The sequence below is a fragment of the Anas acuta genome, chromosome 8, assembly GCF_963932015.1.
Source record: "Anas acuta chromosome 8, bAnaAcu1.1, whole genome shotgun sequence".
Lineage (NCBI taxonomy): Eukaryota > Metazoa > Chordata > Aves > Anseriformes > Anatidae > Anas > Anas acuta.
The window spans coordinates 26,746,268-26,769,440 of record NC_088986.1 but is presented as its reverse complement, the minus strand read 5'-3'; the positions used below and the strand labels follow the sequence as shown (position 1 = coordinate 26,769,440).

Genomic DNA, 23,173 nt, shown 5'->3' with positions numbered 1-23,173 from the left:
GCTGCTGTAACATACTTTCAGACCTCTGAACAGCACCACTTCACTAAATGCCTACCAGAACATCACTTAAACACAAGTGATTCCTTCGGATGTTTGCTTTTTATCTAACACTAAAAACAAGTACTGGAGCTAAGCTATAACAATGTCCAGAAAGCCTAAGCTTGCAACTGATTGTTTGGTGTTGTTCTATTCTACAGACTAGTCAGCAAAATAGAAGAAAATGTAAATAAAATACAGCACGGTCCTGGACCAGCTCCTGTCCTCTAAAAGGCACGATAGGTTGGTGAGCCAACCAAGCAGGTGGAGATTAGAAAGAATACCAAAATCAGTGCATCAGTAGTTTGTAACTGGGAATTTATAACAAGGACAGATTTTCCTCTGCCTCTGTATGGAGATAGTTCTCGGCACAGGGGAAAGAGTAAGAGTTATTTTCAGACTTGGGGACATGATAAAGCTGCAAGGCCAATTCTCCCCTCTGAAGCCAGATAGGCAGGGCAGCAGTGAGGAGTCCTTGTAGCAACAAACCTGTCTGTTTGGTGAAGAAAACAGTGTGAACAACAAGACAGAAAAGTGATTTAGTAACATCATTTTGAATGAATCAGGAGTGAGGCTATGTGAAACACGGGCAGTGAAGATGCAGAGACAATTAGAATAGACCCTTGCAGCTAGTTCTGTGGCTGTATCATAGTTTTTATTGAAATCCCAATTGATGTGTTTTTTCAGAAACTAGCCTTTCTCCATTTGTAACAGTTACGTGCTACTTCTGAACATCTGTTTAAGAAAGAGCACATCAGCTCTTTTATTTTTTATTTTTTTTAAGAAGGCAAAAATAGGGTAGGGACCTGAAGCATATAGCTTAGTTATTGAACATTTATACCACTCATTCATTTCTAAATGAAGCCATAGGGGCAGCCACGCGGGTATTTTCTACACCAAGGACTGGAAACTCACAAGGCTGTGACTCAGTGCTGTGCCACACACAACTGACCGTGCTGACTGATCTCCAAACGTGACTCACGGGTCTACCAGAGCCTGCCTCGAGATGCACCCCAGGCTCAGCGGCTCCGTCACAAGCCACAGCATCTCGGTACGTCTCCGCGACAAGCTCTCCCGCAGGCTCTAAAAGCGCCTTTGCAGCTCAAGGAAACAAGATCACCTCACATGCTGAACCCCAGTCAAGTTACACACTGCCAGCAATGAGCTAACTACATTTGCCATCAGTCCCTTCTCTGTAATTCACCAGGAAAGCTACTCTAGGGGTAACAGGGAGCTTACAAAGTGTCCATGCAGTTCTCATCCACCCATCCATTGACAGCAGCAATACCACAGCTGGGAGATGCAACTTCTCACACCTTTTTTTTTTTTTCTTTTAACCAAAAACACAAGTTAAAACAACAATTGGATTTTAGGGGTAGTATTTACCAGCCTATGTAAACAATAAAACAGTAAATGTAACACTAGATGATTGCACTTCTTTTTCATGAATCACAAGATCTACGTAGCAGGAAATAGTTTTAAACCTCAGATTTTTAAACTTATTAAAGACGTGGAGAAACATTCAAAACACATCTATAGGGAGATCAATTAGCATGACTGCTACTTGAGAGCAGAGCTATGAAAGTAAGTAGTTGAGGGCAATCCAAGCTCTAGAGTAGAGAGCAAGTCTTACATCTTCCAATTCAAATGATGTTCCCTTCTAACACCTGTATGCCTTGCCACTGCGGCCGATTTCTGATTTCTTTTTGACACCTGCAGAGAACCAGAAAACAAATGCATCGTCCTACCTCCAGTTCTGTTTCAGCAAGTCAGGTTACTACCCAGTCTGTCTGCTGGGCAGACCTACCATGTATCTGGTAATGATGCACCTCTACAGCGCATCTGCAGTCACTTGAGTTCTTCAGTTTACTTCTGCCTGTGAACATAAGCAACCTTGGAATCCACGTTATTTCACAAAAGGCTCAGGCACAGGCCAAGGTACAGCGTTACTTCCCAAAGCACAGAAACACCTTCATGAATTCATAGCCCACTCCTAACATTCTGTAGACAGGAAAAAGGGTATTCAACAGAAAACCCGAGAAAACCCCATAGAAGCAGCATCAGGAATTCAGGGGAACAGGTCAAAGTGTAGATGACACACATGATAGCATCCCCACCCAAGACAAGGCAATTAGCATCATTGCTGCCTTTATGCACAGGCGGAAACTTATGAGACTAAGCACATCGGTAAGTGACTACAGAGACACGATAATGGCTGGGAACTAACAGGATTAAATTAAAGAGTACTTCAATTTTTAAAGGAACTTCCCTAGTTAAAAATCACTACTACAAAAGCTTCGAACCTGAAGAAGCAAACTGAGGTCGGAATATAGCTTCTAAGTGATCTCCAATGAAGTTATTTTTAACTTTCCATCTAACCTGATTTCTCCGTTTACTGATTTACAGTTACCATTAGTCATCGAGGTAATCCCTCAGGGACACCACCCTGTTGGAAATCCTTTGACAGCTCAGAAAGTCCTCAGCCAGAGGGAGGCCAATTAAAATTCTCAAATTATTTTCTATTGTTTATTTTTCCAAATAGTGCTCTCAGCTTCAACCTGGGAAGCAGAACTAAAAATTGTCACCTCTACCAGCACCTGAAGAGTGAGTAGAGCTTATTGGAAATGGAAAAGAAACCCTGGAGATGGATGCCCAATATGAGAGCTGCGTGATGAGCGTGCCGGCCAGCAGGACTGGCAATTTCTGCCTTGCAAGCAACACAGAAAATCAATCTGAAAAAAGAAAAGTGGTTAAAAATAACCATCGTTCCCAGCCCCAACTGCTCCCTCAGGACACAAACCCAGAAAAAAAAGACCCAAGCACTGCCGCAGTGGCACAAACCTCCCGAGCGTGGTGGGACGGCAGGAGCCACGTGGTGCTGCCTTCAGAAGGAGCAGCTCCCAGCAGCGGTGCCCGATTCACCTTGCAGACTCCCAGCCCCGGCTTCCATCCTCATCACTCCTCACTGGAGTGCTCTGCCCCATCGTCCGGAGCAAGTGGGAAAATAAAAGCAATTTTGGGGATGCACTCATGTATGGTGGAGCCTCTGGCTGCAACGGGAAGGAAGCAGCAATGTTGAAAATAGCTCTCCTTTTACCAGTTATCACCATTTATGAAAACTAATCGCTGAAAAGTAGTCGCAAACAGCCTAACACGGGACTTCTGTTCAAGTGTGGCCTGGTGTCGGTGTGTTGGACACCCCGCCTGTGCTCACAGAAGAGCTCGGCTCCGCCACGAGCCCTCCCACCCAGCAGCCACGAGGGAAGCGGCATCCGGAGGGGACGCAGGAAACAGGTTTTGGAGGATCTGCGGGGAGATGAGGCCAGCAGGACAACAGGGCAGGGAAACCAGCTGAAAGGAAGAAAAAGCATCAGGAAAGAAGCTAAAGAGGAAACAGATGCACCGGAGAGACGAGAAAACACCCGGGCGGGTGGGGGCAAGGCGAATGAAGAAGGTGAAGGCACCAGCCCAGCACGAGGGCGGAGGGAGCAGACTGCAGGACTGAGATGACTCAAAGTGAGGGAGAAGCAGAGACAAGAGGAAAGGAAAAATCCCCCCCTAAAGCAACCAGACCTGTCGGAGCAATGCCTCTTAGTAATCACAGAGCAGCCAGGGCACCCGGTTCCAATAAGTGAGATCAAGCCGCCTGAGTCAATGGAGAAAAACGTGAAAAGCAAGGCAAATTGAGGAGAGGTTATCGCTAGCAGAGCTGACAGGGAAATGAAATATCCTACAGTAATCCTAACACTTCAAAATCTGCTGCTATTTCAGATCAAGATGAAAGGCATGTTCAAGTGCAAACTTCAACGTGACTTCACTGAAACACTGAATTTTAAGGTCAAACTCTAATGATACTCAGCGTGAAACAGGAAAAACTGAGTACTGCATTTCTTTTCCAAATAGCTTAGAGAACATCTCTCAGGGATGACATTCCTGCAAAACCTTCTGAGGTTTAATTTTCTTGCAGAACTGCTCCACTACGGGTTTCACAGACAACATGAAACGAAACCACGACTCCTCGCTAGAATTAAGATGATGCATCACCCAGGAGCTGGATTTCCAAACAAAAATTTTTGGGAACAATTCCCCAGGCCTGAACTCCCACAGCACAGAAACAGCAACCGAGGTCTGAGATGGAAAGACCAAGGCCTTACTGGCAGCCACCATCAGTGGGTGTGCACAGGGAAACCCTACCGCGTACCAGCTCTGCCCCAAAGGGGAACATTTCACCCTTCGGTCACCGCTAACCCCAGGCCACACGACTTCATGGCCATCGTTACGCTGCTGATAGAAAAAGGACCTACTCCTCCCAGCCTGTGCCTACCAAGGGGTACTACGGGAGAACGTTACAAAACGCACTCCTCATTTCAGTTAGGTGATGGTTTGTTTGTTTTGTTTTTAGCAGCTATTTTCTTATATTTCTTTCATTCAGAGAAGGCAAACAACTTACCATTTCTTCAAAAAAATCCAGGAATCCCATGCCGTTGTAATTGGGAATCCCACACAGAACTGCAAAAGCGCTTTTTTATTCCTTAATAAATATTTCTAACACTAGGCAGCAAGTCGTGTTCCATTTGCTATTGCTAACGCTTTGTGCCCTTGAAACAACATGATGCACAATGGGGCTTGCGAGCTACAGAAGCCTAAATTCTCAGAGAAGCGGCCATAGATCATATAAATTAACCAGATTTCCCAGGGGTCTGCAAAGCTGCTCGATTACGGCTCGGCAGGGCTGGATCCGAGGCTCTCTCCAGGCTGCTGCTCTGGGTGATGCCTGGCACAGGAGCGCTGCCGCCCAACACGGCTCGGCTGCTCCTGCCTCTGCCCATGCCCTCTCCCCTTACGTCTGCTCAGGTCCTCATCGAAGGCTTCCATCTCTGCCAATCAACTTAGGAGGGTCTTCTGCAGGAAGGGGAACCTACAGGACTGATACAAGCGCAGAGGCATTACAGCAGGATTACTGGAGCCGCTTCTGTAATGCTTTGGTGAAGCCTGCAGACTGTAGGTGCCGGCACGCTGTAAGGCAGAGCCCATCTCACCAGCAGTACCACCCAAAGACGCTGCAGGGAAGAAGTATGGGGTTAAACCTCAGCTTTCACAAAGGCTGCCACCTGCTCAGAGTACTTCATGGTGAAGTCTGTGGCCTCGGCACAGCCCACAGGAAACACGCCACCGTAGGCAGTGCTGCCGGGCACAGCAGCAACACGACTGAACACGGGCCCTGAATAACTTGCTCATGGCTACCTGCAGCAACTGGCATCAGTTCACATCCTTCTGGTGGATACAAAGCACAGCAGGACATAAGGGGGATCAGGCAGAGCTCAAAAATGGCTCAGGTGAGCCCCATTCATGGCTCCCAGCTTCCATAACAACTCAAAACATCTACACACCTGTCAAAGCCCACCGAATGTCTGAACATAGCCTCTGCTTCTTAAAATGCCCTAGGAACACCCTGGAATGGACAGCCCTGTGAGGACATCCATCCCCAGCAAGCTCCCTGGGCAAGGCCCAGCACTGTAACTTCATGCCAAGCTTCCCAAAACCTGGGAGTGACCCCCAACAAGCAAGACAAGAGGAAAAGTAGGTGGGAAACCAAAGCTCAATAGGATTGTTAAAAAAAAATTTTTTTTAAATAAGCAATTGCCAGTTCAGAAATACACTATGCAACCTGAAATACCACCTCACTCTGTCCAGAGGGTAAACCACTAAAAGAAAGTGAAACTTAAATGCTCCCTCACTCAACTGGGTGCAATTTAGCAAAACCAATACTGCTCTCCAAAATGCAGAACTTAAGCCTCAAAGAAGCACCAAGCGGTTTTCAAAATATCTGCCTAAATACAAATCAGGTTCTCAACGACTGCAGGAAATTCTTCTTCAGCCAAGCAGACAGCAACTGACCGGGTGCCCAAAGGCAGCAGCGTGCAGGGGCACTTCCCAGCCTGTCTGCTGGCCCGAGAGCTGAAGGAGCTGCAGGCAGCATCTTCAACGTTCCCGCTGATGTTCTCTGCTTCACCCCTGTTCTCCCAGATGAAGGCATTCAAAGCTTGAGCTAATTCCTGCAGATCTGAGTAGGATGCTCAGCGCTCACCCCGAGTTACAGCTCACACGGTAGGGCTACGTCACCACTGCACCTCCACCCAGAGAGGCCTGAAGTCTGCCAGGCACATCCGTGCAGCAGCGCTGTGCTCCTCTACCTACCTGAACCACCCCTCACCACAGTCAGAGGCACTCACACCCTGAGGAATTCAGAGGGAAAAGCAACACGGCCATCCTTCGCTGATACAAGGCACCACGGCTACGGGAAGCAGTAGCTGGGGGGATTCACAGCCAATCCCTGGAGTATTTAAGTGTAATTTACGTCTAGACTAAGCAAACAGAAGAAACCGACAGCAAACTCACAGCCTGTGCGTTATTACTGTATTAATTTAGAGTGTGGGCAGTCAGTGCTTTAGCACCAGGTTTCCTACCTGACAGCGAAGCCGGGCTGCTCCAACAGCCAAAGGTTGCCAGGGCCAAGCTCTAATGACTGCTGTAGCTGGCTGTAAGGCTGCTTCTTGCCTCAAAGTGATGTGAATGTGAAAGCCACCAGTGGCACACGGTGCCCTACACACAGATTACTCAGTGCACGGCCTTGCAGAACTGAAATGGATGAATAAATGCGATCGTATCAAGGATTAAATGGCACATCTAAGGATTTTGGCAATACAAGTCAACTTCCCCTGTTAAGCTTCACCAGATAAAAACATGCCTTAAAAACACTTCGTTTTGGTTGTGGAGCTGGGTTTTTTGTTTTGTTTTTCAGATAACACCTTATTATAGCACCAACCTCAAATACGCATTTTGTTTGTTTCTGCAAGACACCAAACCATGTTCCCTCTATCACCTGAAATACCTTTCAAGTGATCTTTAGAGGAGAGAAAAGTAGCAGAAAAATAGGTAATGGCAGACTAACCAAATCCCTACTAACCAAATATAAAACAAAATTCTGATTAGAAGTAGCAGTAACTTCCAGGTCTGAAATCCCTATCATAAAACAAGACAGCTGAATGTCACTTCCCCAATTCCATTAGTTCATACTTGCAGGCCTGCAAGTGTTTTAAATGAGTGGCTCTCATACAAATTGTGATGATACTGCTCTATTACATAATTTGTGACTAAGGCTTCATGTTCTGAAAACACAGAGAATCAAATATCCTGTTAATAATCCTTCTGTGTTTCATGTCACCAACACATTCATTGCTGTCATTTAATACAGGATGAAAGAAAGGGTCATTCCCTTCCATTTGCCTGAAGTGCATGTTCTCACCTGATACCGAACCAGAGTCGGCAGCATTCACTGAGCTTTGAGGGAACATCTTTCTCAGAAACATAAAAATTCAAAACATTACAATAAAGATAACAGTTTAGATTACACTTTATATATTGCAAGCCGTTACAAACAGCTGGTATTTTACAATGCCTGAAGTCTTAAACTTGTCAAAGCAAAGTAAGAGGAAAGGAAAGGTAGCTCCAGATGATGCTGAGTAAACTGGAAAGCACAGGGAAAAAAATACTAGACATTTTGCCAAAGTATACATCAATTCATACTTTTCCTTGTGGAACAATTTCTGAAGTGCTGAAATAACACAGTATAGGGTAATGGGAAACACTATTGTGGAATATCATGGAATAATATGGAAGTACTACGATGCTGCTTTGGAGCAATAGGAAGGGAAATTTAAGAAAAAAATCAAAGGTTTTTGGTGCAGGGGGAAGTGTTGGTTGTGTTTTGTTTAAAGAACTACAAACTCAGTATTGGGAGGAGCCAGTTCAAAAACTGACCCCTTGCGGAGCATCAGGCAATAAATACACTTCAAGGTAAGCCTGCCAGTGACCAAACTAACCAACACATCTCCCTCTGCACTCAGAGGCCCCCACGCAACACAGGGCACGAGCCAGGACCTCCCTGCCTGCGTGCGGCCACGAGCCCCCTGCCCCTGCACACAGGAACTGTATTTAACGAGGCAGAAATCTTAAATCCTGTCTTCAGTCCTCTCTCAACATCCCAACACGTCCCACAGGCTGATGCACCTTCAGATCCACCTCCCAGCTTTTCCTGACCCTTCTCTCCAGTGCATACCAGCTTCTTCTGATTTTTCCCCCCTACTTCTTACAGGCCCCTTCCCTCTCCCCTTGAGTGCTTTGTATTGATTCTTTTTGTCTCCGACACAGCCCTTCCTACTGCCACAGGCACCCCACCTTTATCGCACAAGGGAATAACCTGGCTTCTTCCCAACAGAGCAGCACCCCACAGACACTGAGTAGTTACCTGCTGATAACCAACACCACGGCATCTCCGAGGACCCAGTAGGAACATTGTTCCTGTGAACACACCACAGCTCCCAGCCCACCACAGCTTTGTGCGGGAGGTGACATTTCAGGCAACTCTTGGCGAGATGCATATTCTGCATGTAATACCTCTTCGATAAATATAGCATGCAAAATAAGCTTTACAACACAAATATATCACAACTGCAGTCTTCCCGTCCCCCCGCAACCAGAACTAATCAACCTGAACCAAGAAGTATTATGGCAGTTCTCCAATGTTATTTTCTCCATCTCAAGGTAAGCAGAACCACCTACAAAAACTGGGTCACTCACTTTCTGTCAGTCCCTTTTCTTAGCACGAAGCAGAGGTCGTGTTAAGGTTTTGCTTTGAGGACGTATTTGTTCAAAATAGCTAATTTCCCAAGTCTAACCTGCAGAAGACACACGTGTGTATCATGTGTGTAACATACATCCCCCACGGATAACAGCTCTCCTTCAGATGAATCACTGACATAAGGTCAACTGTTAGAGGCATTACGTGGGCTGACGTACCAGCAAGGAAGCGAACAGATTGAAAAGTTCAAAAAATGAAACCAATTGCACTGAACATACAGCCTTAAATAGCTCCAAGGTGTTTGTTTTGTTTTACTCACACTCTTATTACGCCTATAAAAACGGAACCAGCGCAAGCCCAAGAGGTTTGGCAGTTTCAGAACAACTCTCAAACCAGTGGCGCAGAGTCAAGAGATGCTTCCAGTTTGCTCCTCCGCACGTGGTAAGCGGCGTTTGACACCCAACACTTGACATGCTCTCCTATGCCAACATTTGCAATAAAAAGCAAGTGGCTTTTTCTCAATGCTCAGATGCCACCCAAAAACATCACACGGATACAACGATCACGAACTTCCCTGCACCACACGGTCACACCAAATAAATAGCTCCCTAAAATTAGAAGACATTTGAACTTGTAATACAAACTGAGGGATGTTCTGTTTATTTTTATTAGAATAATAGGAAATAGTTATTTTTAATATTTAACCTATGTCAACATCTCCTCTAGCGAACTCCCTTGCCAGTATTGCACTAAGTGCAGTTTTCCTGTTGAGCAATCTCTCATAAGCTAACTAAATGCCTTGCAAAAACCATTTCAAAACGAGTTTACAAAGTATTAAAGATAGTAGATAAGCATTGAACAGATGACATCTTCTGCAAATCCACTGTAATCCGCTGATTTAGGTTTTAAATTTCTGTTGATAAATTATTCAAGTTCTTGTATGATCAAGATGAAACATTAGGATTAGTGCTCTCTGTTATGGATCACTTCTATTTTTGCTGTTTTCCCCAGCCCACGTTACCCACGAAGAGGCATCTGGGCACAGTGACCGGCAGCACTGAGCAGCTCCATCCTCGTCTCACCACCACCCAGCACTCGTGCGGGGCTTCAACACGCAGCAGCTCACGTCTCGGTAACCTGTTTCAACCCTCTTCACATGGTAAAGAACACGTCTGCAGTAAGACAGCTTTCACAACGCCACTACTAGCTGTCAGGTCTCAGTCAGACTCCCCTGTAATTGGTTTCCAAGCCCAGGAGTCACTCTGTGATCTGTCTTCAGAATTCCCTTCGCTGACTGTGCGCACACTGGGTGGAAATGACAACTCGTGGTGCTACAGCCCTTCAGAGGTCAGGCAGTGAAGTGCTCTGCAACCCTGACACAAGAGCTCTTGCTAGAGGCCACACACTGCCGTTCTTCTCAGTCGTGGTGAAAAACCTGGATGAGAAAGTCCCTGAAGCCAGCAGCTCCCATTCCCACACACAGCCCATGTGGCATTTTTCACACGCGACCAAGCACTGTGCCACGGCAGCGTCTCAGGCAGAAGGCAGCGCTCAGCTGGAGACCCAGCGCTGGGAGATTCATTAGCACAGCAACAACCCTGCTATCCTCCACGAAGGCGAGGGTCAGGCTTTCCCACCTGAGGCTTGCTTTCTGCATAACTGACTCCGTCAGCTTTGTTCTTCAGAGGACAACTTGCAGGAACCGAACGTACTGTCACAAGCACAGAAACGCAGGCAGCAACAGCCAACATCCAAATAGTGCCTGAACCCCTTATTTTGCCATCTAGAAGCACGGAGACACTCCTGTCAGCCAGGCATTATCTCCAGGCAGGCAGAGAGGCTGAATCGACAGATTTCAGATGCACCGAACAGCCCACTCTGAGGACAGCTGTGACAAAGCGCGTGGCTGATGGTGGCACCAAGACATGCAGTTCCTGTGTTGGCCAGCCCATAAAACAGACCGTACCCACTGCCTTTAGGTCAGGCATGAGTCTGTGCAGCCATGTCGGGCACCACGAGCCCATTTCTGCCCCTGCCCCGAGCACCAACAGCAGCTGAGCAGGGCTCCTGGTCCACCACACGAGGCCCCCCTGGCGAGAAGCAGCCTCTGCAGAAGTGACAGCAAGCACAACCCCTCTGCACTCCTGGTGTAGCTTTTAATGCGTTTCCAGGATGTACAGGGCAGCACGGATGAGCATTACAGACATCTGATCTGCCACATTCACTCCGGAACAAAATAAACGTGTCACGAAACGGAGGAGACTCGGCTCTCCCAGCAGAGCTGGCGCCTACTCCCCGGCCTGCCCGGGGCAGCACCGCGCCGTCCTGTCCTTCAGTGCTGGCGGCCTCAGAACCAGCCCCCGAGCCACCAAAACTTGGTTCACAGAGACAGGCCTGGTAAACGGCAGCAGCAGTACAAGCTGAGGCACACATCAGGCAGCCCACCTCCCACCAGACCCATTCGTGGAGCACTCATCCACCTCTCATTCTCTGGGTTTATTGCCCAAGGACTGCTGCAAGAATCCCCTGACTGTTCGAAGGCTGCACAACACAAACAGCGTCGGATCACGGCAGAGGGGGTCCACAGCTCAATTTTAGAAGACAGCACGGAAGGGCCACGTGAGGCTCAAACAGCTCAGCTGGGCAGCACAGATGCAGCAGCACATTCAAGCAGGCTACCCGACCAGGGGCTGGGACCACCAGCATCCCAATGCCACGTCTGCCCTGGCACCCCACGCCCATAAATCACTGTGTGCCCATAAATCACTGCCTCACAAGGAGCAGAGCATCACCTTGTGTTTCTACGTGCCCCTGAGACCCTACAGTACACCATACACGTCAGTCTGTTGGCAGGTGTTATTCCGACAAAAGTCACTAAGGCTCAGCTCTGCGCACCCCAACTAGCTCAAGGCTAATCATCTGAAAGCCTCTGAGAGTCAGCCTAAGTTATTGCTAAGCTGCCTTCACAGTCTCAGCAGCAAACTAGAAGCAGCCTGCCGAATTTCGCCTTACTGCATTTTTAATGACAATATCTGAAATCCTCACAGAATGATCCTTTCCAGCAAGAAGTACCTCCTCCAAGAGACTTCCATTAAACCCCCCAGAACCTCACAAAGACCACCAAACCTCGATCTCACAGAAGACGAAGGTAACAGGAAGGTAGGTTTAGCCACTACAGGTTTTGACCCAGCAACAGCTCCCTGTTTACAAGGGTGGAAGCATTGCAGGGCAGAAACACACCCCAGTGAGAGCAGCCGGCAGCACCGCAGGTTCCTCGGGCACTCAGAGGGCAAGGTGGCAGTGGTTGGGGCTGGGAAGTGTCAGCGTCCACGCTGTGCACATACAGAGCCCAAGTTCAAGCTCAGAAATCACCCAAGATCTCCAACTACAAGCTCAGAGAAGCAGATATGAACCTTAACAATTCTCAACCTGCTCCAATCAAGGAAGACAAAACGTTCTGATCCTCAGAAGCAGCCCGCCACAGCTTTTATTCATCAAAAATAAAATTAAGTGATGCTGGCCCAGGCAAGTAGCATTAACTCTAACTGCAGCGGATTCAATCAGCTATCCAAATAACGCTGGGTAACACCGTGAGGCCACCTTTTGTCCATTAGGAACAGGGCAGGAAGCCACCTCCAACAGCTCATATGCAAACTGTAGCTCTGCAAGCCCGGGTGAAGAAGGATCACTTCGGCAGCAGACCCACCACAACGAAGACACAACCCAAGGCTCTGGCACCGTTCAGCAAGCGCTGGTTCCCTCCCGGGGCTGGAGCAGCGCACAGCACATGAGATCTCCCCAAATTCACCCCCCGCACACCCATCGCCCTGCTCAGCTACCAGCCCCGTGTGCCCAAGCCCGGCAGCTCCCCGTGGGGCCGGGATGCCCGTCCTGACACCCAGACCCAGCACCGCTGCTGCCTCACCAAGGCTCCCCGGGGGCTCTCCGTGCGCCCAGAGCCAGGGCCCCCCGGCTCGGCTCCACCAGTGCCGGGGAGGCCCCGAGGCCACCCCCGCGGTGCCGCAGCCCCGAGCCCCGTCCCCGCCGCCCTCAGCGCCCCCAGCACGCACAGCCCGGGGCCAGCCCGCAGGGATTGGGGGGGGAACAGGAGGCGGGGATGCTCCCCCCACACCCAAAAAAACCCTCCCCGGCCGCACCTGGGACATCTGCGGGCGCAGGTTGATCTCCTTGAGGTTGATGGAGTGGCCGCGCAGGTTGTTGAGCAGCTGGCAGAGCAGCACGCCGTCGCGCAGCGTCTGCGCCAGGTCGAAGACCTGCGCCGTGTCCCAGGTCACCCGGTGGTTGGGCGGCAGCACCTTGCAGCTGATCAGCCACTGCCCGCACTGCTTCCACGGCTCCATCCCGGCCATGCTGCGGCCGCCCCGCGGCCACCCCGCCGCTGCCGGCCCGCTGCCGGCCCGCTGCCGCCGCCCCGCTCCGCCCCGGTGCCGCCCCCGCCGGGCGGAGCCCACCCGGCCCCGGGCCCCGCCGCCCCCACGGGCTGCGGGAGGCGCTGGGGCAGCGCCGGGGCTCGGCCGCGGCAGGGAGCGGCCCGAAATGGGGTCAGGTCCCCCCACAGCCCCCGGGGGAAAAGGCAGCGCTGCCCCCCGCCAGCAGCGCCGGGGGTTGCTTCTGCGGAAGGAGCCTCTCAGCAGGATACAAAGCACCTTCCCTTTTCTGTTAAAAAGGCTGTTTTTCGTAACCAGAAAACACTAAAAGTGTTATTAACGTGCCGCTCTGAGGGAAAAAATAATGCAGTATGAGAACACCTTCCGACAGCATGACACAGCCGAGATTATCCACAGCTATCCCTCATTTTTGTGTTTCCTCCCTTAAGAGCCCGACAGCGCTTTCTGAGAAAACTAACCCCATAAAAGCTGTTAATTTCTCCAAGAATTAATATACAATTTCTGGGAATGGATTTTACAAGCTGAGGCCTCACAGTCCATCCGCACATTTCCACTGTTTTGAAACGCTGCTTCGCCATTCCTGCGAGCGACAGCCCTGTCCTTCAGGCACGTCCATCAGGACCCTGGCTCCTGTCAGGAATAGCAGGGCCAGGGAGGGGATCAGCCCCCTGCACCCGGCTCTGGGGAGGCTGCACCTCCAGTACTTTTTTTCAGCTTTGGGCCCCTCACTACAAGAATCAAGGCCCTGGAGTATGTCCAGAGGAGGGCTACAAAGCTGGGGAAGGTTCTGGAACACAAATCCTGTGAGGGGCGGCTGAGGGAACTGGGGGTGTTTTGTCTGGAGAAGAGGAGGCTCAGGGGAGGCCTCATTGCTCTCTGCAGCTCCCTGAGAGGAAGCTGTGGGGAGATGGGGGTCGGCCTCCTCTCACAAGTCACTAGTGACAGGACCAGAGGGAATGGCCTCAAGTTGCACCAGGGGAGGTTCAGGTTGGAAATTAGGAGACATTTCTTCTCAGAAAGAGCAGTCAGGCATTGGGACGGGTTGCCCAGGGAGGTGGTGGTGTCACTGTCCCTGGGGGTGATCAAGGAAAGGTTAGAGGTAGTATTTAGGGACATGCTTTTTAGGGACAGTGGTGGTAGGGTGATGGTTAGTCCAGATGGTCTTGGAGGTCTTTTCCGACCTTAATGATCCTGTCATTTTCCCCAGTAGAACATGCTGTTAGCCCTGGATTGGGCATGGAGGTCTGCCCACCACACCACAGGGCAGCTCCCCACAAAGCACAAGAACCAGTGGGATCCCCCACCCACGACACCTGTGCAGTCACCCAGCAGACAACCCATCAGCTAGGTGTGACTTGCCACTAATTAGGAGGCACAACGGCTGGTTTGGAGTGTTTGGTTCCTCACTAGGGAGGCACAGAGCCACCAGCCTGCTCCCCAGGATGTCCCCGGCTCTGACAGGGCACAGGGAGCTCACCCTGCTGCTCCACACAGGCCAGTCAGAGCAGAAACCCCCTTCAGCACAACACAAACCCAATGTAGCAGTAAGAGGGTTTTGTGTGAGCAAGAAGGGGGATCCTCAATCCAAAGTATCAGTGGTGGTGCAGCTGAGCTTCAAACCTTCAGAGTAACCCGCACCCTGGCGGGCATGACCCCAGTCTGGGTGGTGGCTGCAGTTCCCCTGCCCCGATCCCCACAGCTCCCTGGGCCAGGCCTGTCTGTGCTGCAGCTCTTGGGCAGCAGGTGAGCTCCCAAATCATCAACAGGAGGCACACGCTGCCCACAGCCAGGCAGAATTAGAGACAACTCGGTTCCTTGCTGACATCAAAAGGGACTGAAGTTAACTACCCGAGATCATTTGGTTATCACCGCCCAACTGATTGAACATCAGAGCAGTTTGGTCAAGAATACAGCAGAGGACTGTCTCGTAGTAAGATTTTTTTTTTTAAAAAAAATCTGTGACAAGTTAAACAGAAAATGGCACATGAATAAAAAAAATCTGGTGGTGCCCAGGAGCTACCCCCACTCAGTCTGAGGACATTCGTAACCCTGAAGCCAACACAAAAGGCAGCAAAGTAAAAAAAATAAAAGGAACAGGAAAACATCTGCATTATCTACACCCCCACATTAGCTGCCTGCAGACAGGATCAGTGATACAGCAGCACACTCAAGGCAGCATAAGCTGTTGGGACGCTTTTGCAGAAACACAGAAAAGCAAGCACCATCCTGATTTATAAACCAAAAAAAAAAAAAAAGCACACTTCAGGCAAGTTTATCAAATTGATAAAATCATTTTACATGGTTTATTAGGAGCAATCCACCACTCCTTAATCCAAGCTTCCTATCACTAGAGTTTGTAGGCTTTAAAAGCAGTATGTGGAAGCAAACGTCTTATAAACCTATTCTGGGGTTTAAAATTGTTTGTAGGTCATAGGCTGTTATACTGAAGTGTAAGAACTGAATTACATTCAAAATACAAAACTCAGCAGAGGAACAAAAACATATTGACCAAGTGCTATTCCTCCAGATATATTAAGGTTATGTAGCTGGCCATGCTTAGTAATGGCAACAAGAATGCACTGAAAGGGAAATAATAAAAATCATCACTCGGGTAACCACTTCTGTGCGGAAGCAGAGGAAAAGCATTTGTGTGAAGTGTCTGGCTGTCCACGCCTGCACTGAGCATTAGCTTACCCACAATGACACCTTGAAACTTACTGGAGACCCACATGGAGAAGAATCCATGTCTCCATATAAACTCCAGAAAACCATCTCTCTGCACAAAGTTACATGGTTGAAAGGAGCAAAGGGGCAAACAGGTGAAATTCATGGTCAGCACAGCCTTGATAGAGCAGAGGCTCGCTCTACCTAGGTGGAGGGATAGGCACACATTCCCTTTCCTCTTGCAGTACTTCTCCCAACCTTCCTCATCCTACATTGCCCACAATCATTTATTGAAGGGTGTTTGATTTTTGAATTAATCCTGAATTTGTTTGGGTCCAAGAGCTACTTTTACATTGACAATTTTTGCTGGTAACATATGCAAAAAACACAACACCATAGCTAAAATATCAAGTACTTCAGGTGAACCACCTGCTGAAGACATACTGGAAATTTGACTTATTTGCATCCTGGTTTTCTCCTCATACTCCAAAAATTGCCCAGCTGGAGGGTGCTCCAGATGGATAGAGGGACCAGTTTAAAAGTCACCTCAGCCCATTCCCTCTACTAGAACAGACTGATGCTCAAACCTATCATGGAGGTCTCAGTTCAGATTGCTCAAAAAAGCTCAAGTTATTTTACATACCTTCTTCCCCCCATTAACACATCAGGAAACAATTCACTGAATTAGTTCATCTTCAGATTCTTAAAACCAGCAACATTAAGGACTTGCATTCCTGCAAAACACTTCCAGTCAACTACATAAAAATAATAATAAAAAAAAAAAAAAAATCAAATAAAGAGCAGCAAGTCTGAAGATTTGTACAACAAAATGCACCCAGAAAGAACTCATGCATGTTTTTCTCTCCTTCCAAGAGACAACTGTCTCCTTGCTGGAGACATCATACATTTGTTGCTTTTACTCTTTACCCTGTGCTGCATCCGGTGAAGGTGGCGACTTTCCAGCTCCTTTCTTGTTACTTTATTGAGAGAAACTCAATTAGTTTTATAAGCTTTATCATTTCTGGCTCTTAAAGTTTTCCTGTCCTCTGACGATAGCTCAAGTGCATTTTTAAATAACCCAGAGCAAGCTGGGCAAGCTGAAGTGAAGCACTGCCCTCGTTTGTGGGTACTAAATGCCGGCGTGCCAGCTGAGCCAGCACTGAGCTCATGCTCAGCATGTCTCAATTAGACCCACTTAATTATACTAGTAAGAAAATTCAGTTACACGCAGTTTGCAAGAGAACAGAAATATACAGCCTTTGTCCCAGACGCTTGTATCGTTATCCTGCTTGAAAACGCACCAGGCTAACGTGGCTCCTGGCCAGGAGCTTCCCTTGAACCACGCTCTTTTTGGCTGGAAGTGAATAATCAGGAGGTGGACAGAGTCCAGCATTTCTTAAGTAGCCTGCTCATCTTGCAGTAAAAGTAAACGAGGGTAAGATCGCTGACCAGCACTCTTCAATAATTTGCCTGCCACTTAAATGAATGTGAGTGTGGATCAGGATCTCCCGGGTGCACCAGGCTGTATCCAACTGTGACCGGCTCCAGCCTCAGAACTACTGCGGAAACTTTGTGGCAGAAAGAAAAGCAGGGCTGCTTTTAATTGATTGTTAATTAATTGTGTTAGCATGAAAAGTCTTACAGTAATCAGAGACTTTCAGAAAAATAAACATTCTACATCAATATCTGAATTTCAGCAAAGCACTACACATTGCTTTACAAAGACCATTTCAAGTTTGCATGGAAAGAATCAGAGTGACTTGAAAACTAAATGAAATGCTGAAAACAAAACCCAATAACAAATAAAACAATAAGCTGAGATGCGTGGAGCTGAGCAGAACAAGAGCTGGTATTGAATTCACTTTTCAGTAGAGACCTGAAAGATGCAGTCAGTCAACATGTTTAAACGTGTAGATAGTTATGAACCAGGAGGAATTGTCAGTGCCGTCTGACACCAGATGAACACCGAGATACTGGTTTTATTACAAAATTGCCTGGATACTCTAAATGCATTTGAGCATTTGAGAAACCTACGAGTATACAAGGGAAGGTCCAGGTCCATGTAAACCAGTCAGTGTTGAAGTGTTAAAGGAGTCACACGGGCTGCCTAGACCTAACAGCTACCTACCAAACAACCATCTGGAGACATTGCCTTCAACTCTACTTCCCCTGCCAGAGATCTGCTTTCCACTGAAGTCAACAGAAGCTTGATTTCGATGGGCCCAGAACCTTTTGTTCTATTCCTAATATACAATATTCGATTTATAGAAACCAAATCTTCACCTCTTTAAAACCATTCATACAAAAGGAACAATGATACATCATCTGTTTGAGCTGAAAAAGGTGGAATGTAACTGTCAACATGCAGTCATGAATTCTACAAGGAAAACAAGTTGGAAAAAAAAAAATATATATATGTTATGTAGTACTTCACAACATTTTTAACCAAAATATCAAAAGGCTGGTGTCTGAAGAATCCAAACAACTTGAAGCAGTAAAGAAAATTGTCACCTTCCCTATGTCTTAGTAGGTCCATCTCAATCTCCTCTGACTTCACTGATGCCTCTAAGCAATATTCCCATTTCTTACCCCTCCCCCTGTTTTACCTCCATTGCTCATCTTCTGTAAGTTGTTCTCAACAGTCTGGTGATGTTTTTAAATGCAAAATCAGATCAGATGACAGGGTTACTGAATGGTGAAAACACCTCTTTTCACTAAAGATAGCAGGAGATGTAGACAGATGTACTTTTCACAGTCCTAGATGAAAAGAAAGTGATATTTTTATGAAAGGTCAAGGTGCTCAGGTACATATAACTGAGGTATGAGTGCACAGATTGCCAGGAAGTAAGCCCTAACGCAAGGAAAAATAGTTTTTGTTTGTTTCCATAGTTTATTCAGAACCCCCAATCCAGGAAGATTTTCCTGCAGCTCTGGATGAAGGCATCAATTGCTGGAAGACGTCTGAATACAACAAGATCCAGGAAAACAGAAATCTCTACCTAAAGCTGGGTAAAATCTGAAAAGCACCATGCATGAAATGTCTACTTAAAGAGCAAGAGAATATTTGAAGCAATGTTTATAACTCTATTGCTAATAGAATATTATTTCAAAGTTAACAGTATTAGGCAATTGAATTTTTCATATCCTGCAGTCAAAATTTACCACTAGTCTCTAATCTCATGCTGTGCTAACAGCTCTAGTAAATAGGGCAGTCACGTATCATCTCGAAGACACTATTCCAGTTATTCCACCTACCGTGTTAGACCTTTATTTACATACTAATCTATGTTTGGCAAATGAAAGTTTCCTTTTATGCTCACAAGTCAAAATTATTAATGATTTTTAACTGCAAAACTGCAGAATTTATTTTTAGAGATGTCAGCAGGCAAAGTATTTCTAAACACTTCAGTAGGCAGCGCAGCTTCACCTCTAATGTTTCCTGTGCTTGTCTCTCCTCAGAAATAAAGAGCATCAATATTTCAGGACACGCTGCTACCTACTTTGTTAGTCTCTCATAACGAGTGTACTTGGGCATCGCTCGTCTAATGAAGCTGGGCCAGTGCTAGACTGCAGATCAGCAGAGGCTGAAGGATTCGGGGGCTCTTCGTTCAGTCCCTAGGGGTTGCATTTGCACTGCCAGGGACAAGGGCACGAGGCCAGGGCCTGCACCTTATCGATGCCATTAACCCTGGCCTATCATTCAGAAGAATAAGCCACCACAAGAACAAGATACACATCTTGAAAACTGGCCTCTGAATGCGTTGAGCTTCCATTTCCGCAAGATCAGTGCTAGACCCCGCTCCCACGGTGCCAACACCAGACAAAAAGTGGCTTTTATCTCACGGCCATGGAGTCCCACCCACTACACTGATATCAAAACTTCCCCAACACCAGCTGAGAAATATTGCTCAAGATAAAGCTATCCATGTGAAGTGGTGATTTAGAAACAAAGCTTTCAGTTCAGGACTGCCACGTGGAACAGCATATGAACCACGACGTGCTGCTCTCACCATATTAGAAATAGTGGCAGGCATCTGCCAACATAAAGCATTTGGGATTTACCCACCTGAAGTCCAACTGAAGCCTGGCAAGCTGTAAAACTATGACACTATAAAACTATAGTGCCCTCAGCACTGTACCAGGACTCAGGCAGGAGTGAAGGTCCATTACTGTCCCCAAAAGGAGCAACACAGGTTATTCTGAAGGCACAGGGAATAACATAGAAACACAAGCTGCCTTAAAGAGCATGACAAGGTAATACAAATATCAGCCAAAGACAAAGGTATGGCCACCCAGTGACAGAGGCATAACAGCTCTGTCTACTACAGAGTTGATTTAGTAGACAAAATTGAGAAAATGCTCTCTCCAGGCACCACTGAGCCTTCCTCCTGTTTCTGTTCTTCTACATTTCCTGCAGCCAGCCCTTCTTCTGACACCGCATCTTGCACACAATGCTCAAACAGGGAAAGCTCGCAGCACCCGGGTACCAGCACTTCCCTCAGCCTTCGTGGATGCCCATCGCTCGGGACCTTGGCACAATTTTAATTGCAATTAAAAAAATATATGATATGATATCAAACGGTTACATATCCAAATTGGATGAACCCATGCCAAGTATTACAAAGCAAAGGAATAACAACGTGCCAGCAAGTGACAGAAGGACACAGGTACAGCCAGCAGGAACCAGTCCTCTGCAAAAGCTGCCAGAGCTGCAGCAGAAGCCAATGCTACCATCACATACTGTTCTCCTTCCCTCCAAGCCCAAATTCTGCAGAGTTGTACCTGCTAATTGCTTTCACAAGTATCTGCAGCTACATCACCTGCTTCCTTGGATCTACGATGAAGTTGCATAAACAACCAAACACAGGCAGGATTACAGCACTTGACTTGTTGGCTTTTCCCTATTTCCCTTTTTCCCAGGGAGGCACCGAAGGGCAGATGCAGGCAAAGGTGTTAGCTTAACACATCATCTTCATAGAAGAATAAAGTGGTTTTTTTTGTTTGTTTTTTCTCCAAATGCTTCTTGTGTTATAAATGCTACTACATATGGTTTGTACTGACGGATCCAGCATCACTCTGCACTGTGTGTGGCACACTGCTAAGCAGTGCCCTTACCTTCACTGGTTGTGACATTCCCTGCAGTAGGAGACAGCACAAATGATGCTGGCGATCATCTGATCATTCACCAGTTGCTATTTGCAGGTGGAGAGTACGCAAAGAGTCTGCCATGAATCTGAAAAGGCAGGAGTACAGGGCACTAAAATGCGTTGTCCTTTAAGCACAGCTGATAACGATAACCTGCTATTTGCTGCTGTTGAATTGCCCAAAGGCTGCCTTGGACTGCAGTTTCTGTTTCTGAGATCCCAACCCAACTCTGAGAAACCCCTCTGGGTGGCCAAAGGCAAGAGAGAGAACTTAGAAACTCACTTATTTTAGAGGAAAGGGCACAAAATAAATGGGCATGTACAATGCCATGCTTACAGTGTCATTTTCCTCTGCAATTAAAAATAAAGAAACAGTAGTATGACCGCATTAACACAATTTTCTCCAAAATTAGTGTGGAAAATTTGGATTGCACAGATCTAAGTGAGAAAGCTCCCTTTCTGTATTGGAATAACACTGGAAACGTTTGGCACGGCCTTTCACTGCCCTTTAAAGCATTTCTTTTGCTGCCCCTGCATACAAATCCTGCAGCAGCAGCCGGGTCCGGGGCCAGCAGCCGTGCCCAGGAGCAGCTCCTCTCTGCTGCTCTCCGCCAGCCACTGCGAGCACTTAGGGAAAGAGTTAAGCAGATGTCAGCCTCAAATTGCACAGCGTGATAGTCTGAAGGCTCTTCCTTGTCTTCACTGCAAACTGCTGGATGGTATTTGAGGAGATAATAGATTAGCCCACTGCTGAGCCACAGCGTCCTTTCAGATGTCACATTTTTCAATGGGTAGTTCTCAGAAATGCAGGGCTGGAGAGGCTGGTAGAGCCTGTGAGTCTGTTGCAGCATTCCCCATGCGAGAGGCCCGCATTTCTGTTTGATTTAGAATTAGCTAGACCTCCAGAATACTCCTTGGGGTATAAGAGGTGTCTTTGTTTAAGTTTGTGTTGGAATTTCAGCGCCTGTGAAAGCAAGGGTCTGAACTTTCTCCCCGTTTTCAGGATAAGCTGCTCATGGCATTTTACTGAAATCCCGGTTCCCCCTCGGCAACCTCCCCCAGCTCTGGGTTTCTTGGACTCTTCTGGGTTTTCTGGAGGCTTTTCCTGCCGAGGAGGGGATGTGGGAGGCCGGTGGGGGAGCGCATCCCCACAACACCTTCGAGGACAGGCAGCTCCGTGGCTGCTCAGCCCTGCAACCGCTGTGTCCCTGTCCTGCTCTGTGTGTGCTGGGGGCACTCTGAATGCTGAGATACCTTCAGCCCTGGTGAAAAGTGCTAATTTGTGTAGTTACACTAGGCGTGAGTTTAAGTCACTATGTCCCTTTAGAACTGGCCATTTGGGATTAGTTACAGGAATGCAGTTAAGCTCAGATATAACGCTGTGGTGAGACTATAAAGCCACTGACGGATTGCAATTGCAGCTAAGAAAAACAAACTTGCTAACCAGCCAGCAATCCAACAAACACAAACGTATAGCAAATGTTAGCTAGTGGAACAGCACGCTTGCATTTGACACCTTAAACAATCTGGAAGATCGACATAATGAGTACTCTAAAAGGGGAAAAAAAAAAACAAACATGTTGGAAACAGCTGTTAGGAAACAGCAAGGTTTTAAGCAGATGGGTAAAAGTGTCGGTCTGAGGCAAAATCCAGCTCTCCCTGCTGCTGAATGAAAACCTCCTTCGGTACATGGCCAGGAGAGCTCCAGGGCAGGGCATCGGAGCTCTTCCAGAGCTCTGGGAGTCTAAGAAGCTGGGCAAAAAAAGAAGTAAGTGAGATGCAAAAAGGACTTTCCAAAAACTGAGAAGCAAAAGCTGGTGTCAGAGATAGGCACGGGGGATTACCCTCTGACTTGTCACATGCTGCAAGGCTCTGCTCAGGCCAAAGTGAAGGGAGATGCCAAAGCAGGGGGTTGGCGCCTGGCTGCGGGGAGGGGAGCGAGCACAACGCACGGCGAGCAGCAGGGGACAAAGAGAAAAGAGCTTGGGGCCAGCTCTGAGCGGGGTAGATAAAAGCTGCGACTTTGTGAGAAATCTCCCAAAGTACATCCACTCAGAGAAAGCACAAAGTACTGATTTTTGTCTAGCCCCATTGCTGAGGCAAACTCCGAGCAGTTGTCAAATTCTCCGCGTATTTGGAGACAGCACAAGTGCCCCCGTCTCCACGGGCAGGACAGCGAAGCCTGCAGGTCTGCTCCCAGCGTGGAGCTGTCGGCGCCGCGCAGGCCATCGGAGGCTTTGTCACCGCCAGCTGCAGCCGCCGGGCTCAGGGGATGTGAC

At 47.8% G+C, this 23,173-nt stretch overlaps 1 protein-coding gene across 3 annotated transcripts in view; it reads right to left on the bottom strand.

Moving 5' to 3' along the window:
• The window catches only part of VAV3 (vav guanine nucleotide exchange factor 3), a 166,202-nt gene extending 149,748 nt beyond the window's left edge, over nucleotides 1–16,454 (bottom strand). For 2 of the 3 annotated variants that reach the window (XM_068690039.1, XM_068690040.1), the window contains exon 1: nucleotides 12,835–13,117. In XM_068690039.1, the coding sequence (XP_068546140.1) occupies nucleotides 12,835–13,047 (213 nt within the window). In that variant the 5' untranslated portion in view covers nucleotides 13,048–13,117. Of the gene's footprint in view, nucleotides 1–12,834; nucleotides 13,118–16,393 lie in introns of those variants that run through there. The other variant, XM_068690042.1, reaches the window with a different exon arrangement.
• Between the last annotated feature and the right edge of the window lie 6,719 nt (nucleotides 16,455–23,173).